Source organism: Rissa tridactyla, chromosome 6 (genome assembly GCF_028500815.1).
Source record: "Rissa tridactyla isolate bRisTri1 chromosome 6, bRisTri1.patW.cur.20221130, whole genome shotgun sequence".
In the NCBI taxonomy this organism is placed as follows: Eukaryota; Metazoa; Chordata; class Aves; order Charadriiformes; family Laridae; genus Rissa; species Rissa tridactyla.
In genome coordinates, this window is record NC_071471.1 from 51,337,034 (window position 1) to 51,351,399 (window position 14,366).

Consider the following 14,366-nt stretch of genomic DNA (forward strand, 5'->3'; position numbering starts at 1 on the left):
TGCCCATTTACATCCCACCCTGCCTGTGGGGCTGGCAGCTGCCCGCGTACGGGACTGCGGCAGGTGACGCAGCGCTCCTGGCTCCCACTCGCACCCGGCAGCACGGCAAAGACCAGGATTTGGATCCGCAGTTGCAAAAGTCTGGCTGCCACCGAAGGAGCGGCCTCCCCACAGTCCCCAGGGCTGCCCCACTCCCGCCCCGCCATCTCACCAGCAATGCATCTGCCCCCGGCCAGCCCCGCAGGGACCCCGCCAGCCCCAGAGACACCCTGCCATCCCCGGAGAGACCCCCCCCAGGGGAGGGCTCTGTCCCCACACACACTCTGCAGGTCACTGTCACAGCCTCGGGGACAGACTGCTTTAACTGCCGCCCTCTGCCCAGCGAGAGTGGGGACCTGCACACAGGGCAATAACCTACTCACACACTGGGAGTGCCACCATAGGGTGTCCTGCTGTGGAGGGATGGGGAGGGGCATCCCACACTGGGACCTTTTGCTGTTCAGCCACTGCTCCCTCCCTTTTAGCCAAGGCCACCGGAGGAGGCGGAGGCATCCCAGCGCCAGGGGAGGCCTTGCTGGGTCTGCACTTAGGCACGCTCTCTATGTGCAAGGTCAAGATAAATGCGTGATCTCAGACTATCGGGTGCTGAGGGACGCCAGAGCCTTGGCATGGGCCACAAGGCTGCGTGAACCAAGGCCACCAGCCATGGGGGACACTGCGTCCTCCCAGCAATGCAGGGGGCATCACCAGCTTGGCTGCTTCTGCCACCGAGAGATGGAAATTCGCAGACTGCAGAGCCATCCAAACCCAAACCATTGCAACAAATAACGCCAAAGGTTTCAGGGGCACAAGAGGGACGGCCGCAGGGCAGCACACATAGGTCTAGACCTGCTGGTGTTCATCACCAGTCACCCCTCATGCCAACGCACTGTGGCCCAAGGTCACTTCTGCCAACCCTGAGGCCAACAGCCAGCATAAACCACAGCCTCCACAACAGAGCCCCCTGCCCACGGTCCCCAGTCCACCTGAGCTGGTGGCAGTCGGTCTGTACTGCTTGTGATCATAGGTGGTGACAAATCCCCTGCTCTGGCCCTGCTGGCATGGCTGATGTTGGATTATGATGGCTGCAGGGGTTCCTGAGCTCCTTTCCCCAGCAAGTTCCATTAAAGACCACTTAATGGGAGCATCACAAGGATACTCCTCGCTCAAGCAGATCAGACCTGCTGGGCACCAGGACTCCAGCTCATGGGAACCTTTGAGCAACCAGCCCAGACACTTCGTCAAACTACTTGGGAAGCTTCAGCTCCATGGTTGGCTCCCCTCAGAGTCTAGAAAGTTGGTAGGACCAGTGATGGGGAAAGAGAAAACTTCTTGCACCTCTCCCTTGCCAGAAAACCGTGCTGCCTGAGGACTGACTCTGCAGATGATGGGCTGTCTCGGTCCCTAATACCCCATGCCTTCCCTGCTTCCCAGTCCAGCTCATGCTTCCAGTCACAATCCCCACTCCTCTCCACAGTGCAAGACAGCAGATCCCAAGCACAGCTGTCTTCCTGTCCACCATCACCTATGGGGGCTGCGAAGGGAGGCTCACTCTATGCCGGGAAGCAAAGAGCTGGGCTGCTGCCTGCTGGGGGCCTGCGGCACGGTCCTGCTCCTCCATGCATCATTTCTCCCCATCTTTCCTGCAGCCTCTGCCTCAGGTCACTGCTGGAGCCAGGGGACCTCCTCACCTGCTGCAGGGCAGCATGGCAGGTCTGAACATCACCCACACCCCAGTAGAATCGCCAGAAATGGGGCCTGAATGGGACTAAAAGAAGAGCTGTGCAGAGACCTACCGATAACTAAGGGAATTGTTTCTAAATGGGGAAGGTAGTTGCTTGGGACCCTGTGTTTGTGTGTAACAGAAGGCGAGGTTGGCACTTAGGTGCCACCAAAGCAGAGGTAACTCCTGCTTGTGAGGGCTGGGAGAAGAGAATACAAGAGGCTCAGCAAAGGTAGGCTCAGCAAAGATCCAGAGCAGTTTGGGGGAGGCACAACATGGAATTTGGTACAGAAAAGACCAAAGCCGAGAAAGTGGATGAGGGATTCAGGAAGCTCTGGTACTGCACAGAAGGTCACTGAGCAGAGAGACCTTGTAGGGAGGCAATGCAAACAGGAAGGTCAGCACTGGCATGACTGAGACACCAAGGGCTCCAAGAGCCGCGAGCTCTGCAGCTGAACCACCAGACCAGACCTGACATCCAAACTGGATCTGACCACACTCCAGATGAAGGTACCCTGGAAAAGGGAAAAGATGTGGCCTGCCAACCTGCTACATCACAAGTGCCTCAGCCCAAGATCTTGCTGGAAGGGGAAGGAGTGCAGAAAGTGTTTCAGCCTGGACGCAGTTGGAAGTGGTGGGGTTGATCTCTCCCAGCCCGCTCCACCAGACTGGCATGGGGCAGCCATCCTGAGCCTAGGTGCAGGCAGGCTTGGAGCAATGTACAGGGAGCCTCTGGTGGGCTGTGCTCATCTCTGCCCTCCATCTCCCAACATACACAAGGCTGAGGAGGTTCAGAAGGCCAGGACAATATGTACAAGACCATGGGACTCAGCCTCAAGAAACAGAAGGCCACTACTAGGATGACGAGGGACAGCGCAGTATCAGGAAGTCTTGGCCTCCAGAGGGAAAGGCTGTTGAATTTCTACCGGCACTCAACTTCTGACTGGCCTCTCCCCACAGCCACCATGGATGCTGGACTGTCCTGCAACAGGAACCACCACAGGATTGAAGACCTGTGTCTCCCTGCTTGCTAGGCTGGAGGAAACATCACAGCCCTCCAGCACCAACAAAGCTGGCAAAGATGAAAAAGGAGACATGCTTCCACCAACAAGCCTACCACCATAGCAATCACTGGCCTGATTGGCCACTTCAGAGAAAATACAGCACACCCAGTCCTCACCCTTCCCCTCTTCCCCAACAATGCCTGCAAAACATGCTGCACAGGGTTAGACTCCACACTGAGCCTTGGTGGCCCAACTGGACAGCAAGCAACTTTGGTCACTCACCTCATGTTGGAGGCCAAGGGAGTACCAAAGCTGTCCTCTGAGCGGCAAGGGCTGTGCCGAGCACCCTTCCTTCGTCTCCCCTGCTCCTCCTCTCTCTCCGTCCACGGGGCATCTGTGGCCGAACTGGTCCCAGAGTCTGGCTCCAAGTGAGCCAGAGGAGCAAAGTTCTCCTCGATCAGCTTGGCGCTGTCTCGGATCTGTCCCTGTATTTCTGGGGTGAGGGCTGGGACGTCAAAAGTGAAAAAGGTCCCATGGGTGCGGGCTGGGGAGGAGAGGATGTCAATGGAGTCCAGGCTGGTGTAAGATGTGCCTTTGGCTCGATGGGACTCCATGATGCTCTCAAAATGCTTGCTGAAAGAGTCCATACCATCCTTGGAGAGGCTGTGCCCTAGGAGGAAGGGCACTGGAGATTTGAGCATACCTTGTGCGTCTTGGTCCATGCTCCTATAGGGAGAGAAAGTGAGAAGAACTGGTCACTGAGGAGCAAGGGATCAAAGCCTTGAAAAGAAAGCTCACACGCTGCTCCAGAAGCAAACTTGGGAGGACAGAAATCTCCTCTGAACATCTGTAGACCTCCAAGGAAATGCCTTGCCTGCCCAAGACATCATGGGAAGAGGGACCGGGCTGTCCTCCCTCCAGACATATGCTTCTCCTTTAATGCGCCACAGACTTTTGTTCCTTTAGTGGCTCATCCTCATAAGAAGCTTATGAGATGGCTACAGCTCCTAGTCACTTGACTTGAGCTTAGATCCAATAAAGGGCTCAAGCACCAGAAGCAGGATGCGGTTCAGCTCCATTTCCAACCAAATCTGGAAGTGTCTGAATTTTCCACAAGCCTTGAGAGCTCCTGGCACCCAGAAGTCTCCTCCTGAAGCTGCTCAGGACAGCGCAACACCTTCCTCCATGAACACAGCACCATGGTTGCTGAGCACCGCTCTGAGAGTATGACCAACACCTACCTGCAAGGTCTGCTGGCTGGTCCCAGGACAAGTCTGGGACCCAGCACAAGGCAATGCTGAGTCCCAGGAGAAATCTGGGACCCAGCAAAAGGTGATGCTGAGCCCCAGGTTTCCCCAGGCAGTACAGAGGAGCCTCACACCCAGCTCTGGGGTCAGGGTCTATGTCCTAGAGGTCAGGCTTGGTCCTGGCTCATCATCTTGTCAGGGATCAGCCACACAGGAAGGCCCAGCCTGTCTCACACGAAGGTCTGGGTCCAGCCCAGCACAAGATTTTATAAACCCCGAAGCACTGAGTGTTTTTTCCTGTAAATGAAGTGATGTGCAGCCTGCCCATCGAGCACGTGGCAACAGGGACATTTCCAACCCAGGGAACATGAATGCTTCAGCCATACAAGCATAAACGCAGCCCTAAAAGCCTACTTTACTCATAAGACGCTATCATTTTATTCAAGCATCAGAAAAGCACTTGTTATGCCACTCTCTCCTCTGATTAAAGGAGAGGAACTGCTCCAGCTTGTCATAACATTTGTTATGAACAAACAACTTCATACAGAGGGCTCAGAAGATGCGTAGCTGTTACAAGCACCAAATGATTTTCATTCATTAGCCTTCACATACTGCTCAAAAATCTCACCCTGATTACTTCAGCAGGCCAAGAGCTGGCAGCTTGACTCCCCCAGAGTGCCGGCTGGCTTCAAGGGGAGCACAGCTAAGCCAGACACGGGTAAGCAAGGCAGGATGGAGGCTGCTCTCACCCATCCACCAGCATTTCCCAGGCTGTGCAGCATCGCTCGACACTCTTACCATTCCCATAGGAGCCCCAGGAGCACCCACCTCTGGGGTGGCTTTCTGGCGAGGACAAGGCGGAAAAGACCTCTTTAACATCTGCAGATGAGCTTTACAGATGCAAATGTGCATTCACTGTCCTTACCGCCAAGCTGCGAAACCGAGCTAATGCCGCTGACTTCGTTTTGTGCTTTGAATCCATAAGGAAGGCGACGGGCTGTGCCGGGGAGGACAATGCCAGCGGATGGAAGGGACCTTAATCCCAGGAGAGGGAGCTGGGCTAATTCTTGTGATCGAGTATATTGCCACCAAGCCACAGAAAAAATACAGCTGGTTTTGTCCACACGATCCGAGCTCTGGAAGCAATCTCTCCACCCCTAAAATATCAAGCGCAAAGCCATGCAGCTCCAGAAGGATCTAGTCACAGCAGCACAGGCGCAATACTGGCTGCACACACCACTCCTGCTTGGACCTAGATGCTTCATCAGCCACCACCTCCCCCGCGCCCCACTCCAGCCCCCCCAGGAAGGGTCACCACACCATCACCAAGCCAGACAAATGCAGCTGGGAGGAGCAGAGGAGAGGAGGAGACGCAGAGGCTGTAATCGAGCATCTGCGCAAGGGCGACAGGCAGCGGGAAAGCAAATAGCTTTGAGCTGGGGTGGGAGAGGCAGTGAGCCTTCCTTGGGAGAGGGCCGGTGAGTACGGAGGGGAAGCGGACCCCAGGAGCTGACGGCCACACTGCATTGCTTGCCAGCGCCAAAGCCCCCAAGGACCACGGGGTCTGAAAAATGAACTTCAGCAGCTGCGTCTGACGGCTGATGGAAGGGAAGGGTCTCGCTCCATTCTCCCTGCCTGGTGCTGCAGAGCCATGCCATCCCCGGCGGGGGGGTGAAGAGGGGAAAAAATCTCTCTCCTCAGGCCCTCAGAGGTTTTCTCTCTCTGCCAAATGCTCCTGTGACCCTCCAGACCCCTAATTGCCACAACCATGCCCCATTCCTCCTGCCTGCACAGGCACAACAGGTGCTGTGCAGGGGTCTCAGCACCACCCAGCAGCCCCTCGCTTTATTCCTCTCTGAACAAAAAGGTCTGGTGCACACCAGCCCCAGCAGCTCCTTGCACTCCCCCAGACTCCTTCACACACCTCCTCCAGCTCTGCAACTGCCCCTCTTAGGACTCAGTGACCAATTCCAGCCCCTGCTCAGCTGCAGGTGCTCACCACGGGTGCTGCAGTCCCCCCTCGGCTGCCCACACTGCCCTGCCACATCCATGCCATCACACTGGGGTCATGCTGCCCCAGTCCACCCCTACAAGCTACAGGCACCTGCTGGTGTCACCCTGAGTGTCCCCTCTCCAGCCCCACCAGCAGGGGCCTGCGGGACACAGGACTATCATCCCGAGCTGTGGCTCTGTGGCCATGCTGGGCTCAGCCACAGCACAGCACATGAGAGCCTTGTGGCTACTGAGGCAGGCTGAGCCTAAGCTCAAGGGTTTGATGAAATCAGGGCTGTAACAGTTTTTTAATCCCCAACAAGGCTTGCCCTGCAGTTATTTTTCTGTCCACCAAGCGGCAAGCACAAAGGCTCTGGAAAGGCTCCCAAGGTAGCAGATCCAAGGGCTTTCCTGGGTGGGGCTGCTCTGCCCACAGGGAGAAAAGGAGTTTCTGCCTCCTGCCAGCCCTCCGTGCTCTCCGGGGAGCGGGGCACCCCCCAGTAAAGCCTCTTCTCTCTTATCAGCCCAAGGCACCAGTGCTGCGGGCCAAGCCAGGCCCTGCCTCCTGCTTAGCCAGCACGTCTGCTGACGCTCAGGGAGGAAGGGAATTGAGCCTGCTCTCGCTGACAGGTCTCGGCTCTCTGGGACTAATGGGAATAAAGACAGTAAAGGCTTAGACTAGTCATTAGAGTCCATAGATCTGACTCTAAATATATTCAGGGAGCAGATTTGCTGGAAGAAGACGCTGTTTCTTCTGTTGCTTTCCAAGTCTCATCTGATTTGGTGTTGGGTTTTTTTAGCCCAATGTCCGGCCAGCTGTTAGCACCCTCTCTTATTTTGGGAGGGTAAATCACCAAAGAAGGTGCCCTTTGGTCAGAACATGAAGGACAAGATAGTACTGAGCCAAAATCCCCCTTGCAGAGCATGCTAAACCTTTAAGGCTAGATTTTCAAAGGGATTTACATGTCTAAATGCTGCAAAACAGCATCCAAAGGTGCGGCAGTAATTTTGTAGGGCTGGTCCTTCCCAGCTACCGGGCCAGGCCTGGGGTACAGCAGCCCCTGCAGCAACAGAACGGGAAGGCCAGGGGGCTTCTTAATGACCCCAGCATCACCCCTCCTGTGAGCAGGCAAAGCAGAAAGCTTGAAGTAGAAAACATCAATACTTGGTGACTGGTAAACAGGGAGGGGGACTGCAGCTCCAGAGCTCAGAAACAGTGCGTAAGCAAAAACCCAGGGCTGTGGTGCAGGAACTAAACAAGCTCACGGTTTGAGGCTCGTGATTTTCAAGACACTGTCTGCAGGATCTACACCTACCTGGGGAATATTCAGGGGGCTGCAAATCAAAAGAGTCACTGGTCTACAAAGAAGCCGTGTAAAATGAACATGACACCCCTATATGCACATTGGTAACTGTACCAGGACCGCCATCTTTAGGGGCAACAATGCATTTAAGGACACATCCAAGCGCTGTCTGGGGAGCTACAGTAAGGTGTCTCAGAGGGCAAAAAGCAGGTCTAGGCTTACAGGTCATCGGACTTGTAGTGGCCTAGTACATACTTGGAAATAAAATATCACTGTGCAAGATAATTGTTACAGTGACTTGAAGAACTTGCTTGCAGTGATAATAACTTCATGCCTTACTCAAAACTTCCATCACTATTAATTTCAAAAAAATATATATAAAAAATGGCTTATTTTCAGCTTTTCTCTAGAATCCAAAGTTTTTGAGGACAGTGGAGGCAGCAGGGAGGAATGTATCCATCTCCCCCACTAGAGATGCAAGGGCTGGACAAACCAGCAGGAGCTCATCTCTCTCTGGATACACACCTTCCCTCCCCATCAGCCCAGCACCTTCGTGCTTCCCCTTCCCAGCGCAGGGATACCAGCAGGGGTAAATTCTCATTTTCCCACTGCTGACACCAAACCCTCCCTTTTCCTTTTCTTCCACCTAAATGCTCCCCGCCTGCCTTTTGCACAGCCAGGTGAGTGCATGCTGCCAGGTGCCATTCCAGGCATTACCCTGGCTTTGCGCTTCCCAAGCGAGACCTCTCCCCACTCCTGCGGAGCACTTGCTAATGACATAGTCCCCTCATCTCACCCAAGACTCTCTGCTGACACACATGCCAGGAGATGCTCTTGGCTGCCATTGCCTACATAGGCATCTCCCGCTCCCTGCCAGGACCTTTCCCCTCCATGTGGCTGTCCCAAAGAGTGCCCTGGAGCTCCTCCTCCTGATGACTCCCAGGGCAGGCTGATGATGCCCATCACTCCTCATGGTCAAACCACCACTCCAGAGGACACTCCATGGACTGAGTCTTGTGCCACCAGGCCAAAACGCTATCTCCCATAGGTCCTAATTGCCAGTGCCAGATGGCAGCTCGGACGGCGTTAGCTGCCCATGGGTGGGCAACTGAACGATAACCTTGGTGTCACCCACTCCACCAGCCTCCCAGCACAGGGTGTTTTGCCACACAAGTGAAAAACAACACAAAAGACAACAAAAGGCTTTTTCAAACCCAGTGCATCTCCCACTCTTTCCCAAACATGGCAAATATCTACTGAGGCCAAGCAAAAGGGACCACTCCCACTGACAAAGCACAGCCATCTGTGGAGGGGAGGGCAGCCCGGCAGTGTCTGCCAGCACACAGCAGCTCCAGGTCACGGCCTGGGCTCAGGTGCCCTGACACCATCACCCCAACGCCTGGCAGCACCAGGGCAGGATGTAATTAACATGGTGGGAGTTATGCCGGGAATCCTCATCTCAGCTGGGCAACCTGAGCTGCAGGACTCACCCCAGGGGAGCAGGGCCCACAGCACAGCGCCCAGGGCTGGATCACCTCTGCTGCCTTTCTCTTTCCATAGGGCAGTGAGGGCCCTCTCCCAGTCTCAGTCCCAGTCCCAGTCCCAGAGGGGCAATCCAGGACCCCACCTGACCCCCACACACAGCCTGCATGGAGCTATTGGGATTTTTGGCTCAGACGTTCTTTCAGCAGAGCCCGTTTTACTATGCAGGGGATAATAAGGAGGGCGAGAGGAGCTTTTTGCCCTCACACACAGAGCCTCACCTTTCCCTGTTCTCCTTCCTTGTTGCCTCAAACACTTCATCATCCTCATCCACATTCCCATCCCGCAGCCCATCCTTCGGGCAGCCAGTGGCCAGGGCAGGGGGCTCCTCCGGCGTGCTGTTCCTCCTGCCTGGTGTGCCTCCGAAGCTTGGGTTGCTCTCGCTGTCTTTCTGGCTCTCAATTGCTGAATCCACTTCCTCCTTCTCAGCCAGGATATCATCGATGTTGGTTTCACGGTAGCACCTCAGCGGCACGGTGTCCAGGTCTGTCTCTGAGTACTTCACCGTCCTCCTTATAATCCCAGTCTCGCAGGAGCCGAGCTTCTGGCCGCCCAGAGGAGACATCTCTATCTCCACCTCCACGTGGCTCAGACTGTGCTCGGGCACCGGCCCTGGTGGCTCAGCGGGCAGCAGGCGGACGGGCTTCTTGGGGGGCTCGGCCAGGGGAGTGGAGTCAGGGGCAGAGGAGCCTGCAAAGGAGCCCCGAGCACTCAGAGCCATGGGGAGCTGTGGCGTGGGGCAGCATCGTACACACAGCAAGAGCGGGGTCACACGTGTGATGGGCACTGGGGAATGGAGAGGGGGAGCCAGAAGGAAAAAGGGTGGGAGAGGCAGAGACAGGGTGCTGTCGGTGTTGGAGCACCCACAGCCAACCCTGACGCCCCATCTGAACCCCAAAGCCCTTCTGCAGAGGCAGCAGGGGGCTGGGGTCAGGGCTCCGTGACACCCCCTTTGCACAGCCACAGGGGACTCTGCGGGAGGTTGGCGTGTGCAGGATCTAGCCCCAGGAGGACGTGGACTGGTGGATCTTGGGCGAATCGCAGCTGCCCGGTGGGCACTGACAAGTCCCAAGGACGCGCAGCCCCAAAGGGAGTCCCAGCTGAGATTCAGACTGGCAAAGGAGAGGTCAGTTGGGCCGAGGGCATCCCCCCCATGACTTCTTACCTGTCTTTGGGGTGTCCGAAGAGCCATAGAAGAATTCCCACTTGGCCCTGGCAATGCGCTGGGCATGGGCCGAGCTCTGCCGGGGGTACGGCCAGGCGCTGCCCTGCAGAGGGGACAGCAGTGAGTGGGTGACGGACCCCAGGGCAGAGCCCGGGCCCAGTGCAGGGCACCCCAGCACCTACCTGGAGTCGGGGCTCCAGCTTCAGGGGGCTCCTGGCAATGGCAGGGAATTCCTCTGGCAGCCCGTTGGCGAGGGAGCGGCAGAGGCAGTCGGCATCAAGGGCGCAGGGCTCCTTCCCACAGGGATGTGTCCCCCCCGGGGTCCTGCCCCCGGCCAGGAGCGGATCGGAGGCGGAGGCCTCCAGCTTCAGCGTGCGCAGGAGACGCTCCTGGGGTAGGGGCAGGGGCTGTGGCTGGGGGGACCCCCTGTCCCCACCGAGCTCCAGGCTGCGGCTGAGGCTGCGGGGGCCGTTCTCCCAGCGGGGCTGCGGGGGCGGCAGGCCGCCTAGGGTCCGCACGCTGGCCTTCTCAATGAAGCGGAAGGTGACGACGGAGCTGTGTCCCTCCGGGGCCGCCGCCACCAACGGGCTGCGGCTGCCCGGGGAGGAGAGGGCCGGGATGGGCCTGCCACGCCGTGGGGTGCAGGGGGCCGTCAGGCGCCCCGTGCCCGGGCAGCCCCCGTTGCCGAAAGCAGCCGCCTCTGCCGGCTTGCGGGCCAAGGAGCCGGTGCTGTTGTAGAGGCCGAGGGGGCAGCGGCGGACGTCAGGGGCCAGGCCCTTGCGCAGGAGGTGGAGGCGGCCAGCGTTGAGGTTGGGGGTGAGGCAGCGCGGGGGGCTGCGCCTGCCAGCCTCGGGGCTCCCCCCTGCCAGCCATGGCCTCCGGTCCACCCCGCGGGCGAACGACGGGGGCGAGGCGGCGCAGCCCTCCTCGGGGTGGAACCGGACGGGTCCCCCCGCCTGGGCCATCCCGCCGGAGGAGCCCACGGAGGGGTCAGGTCCAGAGCCCGGCAGGGCAGCACGGGGATGGCGAGACGGGCTCCTAGCACCCCTGAGATGGTGGCTGGGCCAAGGGGTGACGCATCCTCAGGCAGCCCTGAAACAAGGGCGAGGAGAGGTGGTTAGGGGAGGGGGGGAGGACACAAGAAGCAGAGCAGGGCCACAGCGAGGACAGGCGAAAGGTGCCCTGCCCTCACAGCAGGAGAAAGAGATGCTCCAGGTGAGACAGACCCCTTCAAACCCCCACCCTGCCGCAAAAAGCAGGCGAGGTTCATTGCAGGCATCATACCAGCACCACTGCGGGGGCACCGGCAGCCCTTTACTCAGCCCCCAGGCACCCTGAGGTGTTTGCTTTCTTCCCAGGGTGCCACGATGCTCAGGCACTTCCCCACAGAGCAGCACCCCCGACACGGCGGGAGAGCACACTGTGCACTTTAAGATGGGTTTCATTCATCCTGCTGTGGGCTGAATGTATTTACTACCCACAGCCTACTAAAATCACTTCAATAAGGAGGAAAAAAAATTATATACTGGATCACTGTGACATCTTCCAGTTTCACTTGCTCAAGGAGTTTAACAGGAGCAGCACGGGCAGGAATCCTCTCTCTTTGGAGGTCAGCCCGGGTTTAAAGTGTGTCACACCGGCACATGCCGCAGCCGCTATCGGTGGCACAGACAGAGCTGTCAACACCCGCAGATCCAAAAAGCAGCAGTTATGACAATCCCGCCCTGGGGGGACGGAGCCTGTCCACCCTGCACGCAGTTTGCCTGCCTGCCTGCCTGCCTCTGCCCAGAGCACGTTTATCTGGAGGTGAGACCAGCCACCCCACAGCAGTGGGCCGGCGGCTGCAGGGGAAGGCAGGACATGGAGCCCCCATCGGTGCCGCTGGCAGGGCTGCTGACATTTTTCTTTCTCGCAGTGGAGCTAAAACTTGTATTCATCCATCCTCGAGTTCCTCCAAATTCCTGGTGTGCAAAGAAGACTGCCTTGGCTGCTTTTGCCTTCTGACAGATGCCAAGATACTAAGTCCCTCACTTAGATCTCATCATTTGAAAGTGAGAAACCAAATGCCAGTAGCAAACAGGAAAGCATGATTTCTTCTCCTTGTTCCCAAGTACAAACCAGACAGGATTAAATTCCTGGAGGGTGTTAGGCTGGATTTTCAATGGTGTTTAGGCTCCAGAGGTGCAGAGACATAACTCTTAATGAAATAGCCCAAATCACCCCTGTGGGGCGGGCGCCCAAATATCTGCACTATCGCACTGCTAAAAAATCTGGCTCCTGCTGAGCAGCAGCAATCTGTAATTCACTCCCCACAAAAAATATACTCTCCTGTTTAATATATCAGTTACTGTTTTTACAGTCTTTCTTGCCTGTTATGCTTGTGTTCACATTCAAGGTTGCTGAAGTAAACTGATAAATAATAAAGATGGGGGTTTCATATATTTCAAATTAACGTTTTATCTCAACAAAGACTGACACACATGCCAAGGAAAAAAAGTTATCACTAGGAATAGTTGGCATTCGCTGTAACATAACAAATCTATAAAAAACAGCCTATCTTAATACATGTGAGTTATTACTAAAATAAATGGGATAAGCACAGTGTGTCCTCCCGGTTATCAAAGGAGAATTACCAAATTCAGAGTAAAGGCCATGCCTGCCTGCGAGCCACTGAAACCGGATGGTTACACCATCCAGCGGAGTGAGCTTTTCTTTAATAATGAAAGGTAAAAAGCACAAATGCAACAGAGATGAAAAATCAATGATGGAGCTAAGGCTTCCTGCTTGCTGATTTGAATCGTGAATCAAATTGATGCTCTTTAAATCACTGCGATGAATGGGTTGGGCTGTAAGAAACTGGTGGGCTGGAGGGAGCCCTGCTGGACCCACTGCCTGAAGGCAGGAGAAGTCCTGCAAAGGAAAGCTTACAGGGAGGCTGCCCGGGCAGCCCAGGACAGGTGTTCAAAGCGAAAAACTCAGGAGCTGCAGTGTGATAGCCGGAAGCTGCATATCAGCAAGGGATTTCATTTGTTCAATAAAACATCTCATACATACAAGAAACTTGCTCCTCCTGGCTGTCCGTTTCTCAGAGGCCGAAGGGATGCCCAGGGATTTTTCGCGGCCCTTGCTTTGAGCTGTACCCAGTGCAACAGGGGACGGTTACCCCTGGTGCCAGTGGTTACCCAGCTGAGCGGGGCGATGCAGGGTGAAGGCAGCAGACAGCAGGACCTGCTTACGCTGCGGGGGAAGAGCACTCCCACGGCAAGGGGTGTGCGGGGACAGCGCGTAGGAGCTGGGGGAGGATGCGAGGGAAACGGGCGAAGAACGGGACAGGGATGGGAGGGAAGCAAGAGGTATAAGGCTGGGGGCTGGATTCACTCGATGGACCGTATCTGTGCGCCGGACGGGGTACCACTGTCAGCAGTGGTGGCAGGGAACGGGGGAAACCAGGCTGTGGGGCGAACAGGGGACCCCTTCCGAAGGGCTGTCGGGGAGGGGGACGCGCCCCCCCACTCCAAGATGGGGCTGAGCCTGCCCTTCCCTCCCCGGCCCCCCCAGCCCGGCCTCCCTCGCCCGGCACCTCCCGTCTCGGCGGGATCAGCCCTGAGTGGATGTGACATCCATCCGGATGAGGAGGGAGCCCCCCCCGGCGAGGGGGGGCCCAGCGGAGCCGCCCGCCCGCCCGCTCCCCCTGCGGATCCGCCCGCCGCGCCCCGTCCCGACACCCGGGCAGGGGCCTCGCACCCGTCCCACCACACCGGCACACCGGGGCGGGTCCCGGCCCCGCCGGGCGTCCACCGGTGCCAGCGCAGCCCGGTACCTCCGCCACCCGCCGGTCCCCGCTGCCGGGAAGGCGATGAGCCGCCCCGACCCCGCAACAACTGCTGCAAGTTTCCCAGCTCCCCCCCGCGCCGCCCCGCTCCGGCCTCCAGCCCCCGCCGCGCCCCGCTCCGCTCCCCGCGCCTTACCGGCAGTGCCGCCGCCGCCGCCGCCGCATCCTGCGCGCCGCGGCTCCGCGCTGCCGCCGGTACGGCACGGAACGGCACGGCTCAGTCCGCCCCGTCGGGCGCGGCGCGGCGCGGCGCGGCGCGGCGCGGTGCGGTGCGGTGCGGTGCTACCGGCCCCTGCCCGCCGCTCTCCGTCGCGCTAATCCCGGCCCGGGCCTGTCACTCCGCCCCGCTGACAGCCCCGGCAGCCAATGGGAACCCCCCCCCCGGGCACCGCGCCCCGCCCCGAGGCACCGGGACACGCGTGGCCGCCGGACCCACAGCGTGTCCCCCGGTGCGGGCGGGCGTGTCCCGGTGTAGCACCGTGCTCGTCCCCATGTCCCAGCGCGCCCGGCCGGGTGTA

The 14,366-nt window shown here is 58.0% G+C and overlaps 1 protein-coding gene across 1 annotated transcript in view; it reads right to left on the reverse strand.

Annotated features, from left to right (window-relative positions):
- PSD (pleckstrin and Sec7 domain containing) overlaps positions 1-10,981 on the reverse strand; it is a 35,498-nt gene extending 24,517 nt beyond the window's left edge. Inside the window, 4 exon segments of the mRNA XM_054205816.1 lie at positions 3,049-3,489; positions 9,061-9,541; positions 10,017-10,119; positions 10,199-10,981. Coding sequence (XP_054061791.1) covers positions 3,049-3,489; positions 9,061-9,541; positions 10,017-10,119; positions 10,199-10,981 — 1,808 coding nt within the window.
- Between the last annotated feature and the right edge of the window lie 3,385 nt (positions 10,982-14,366).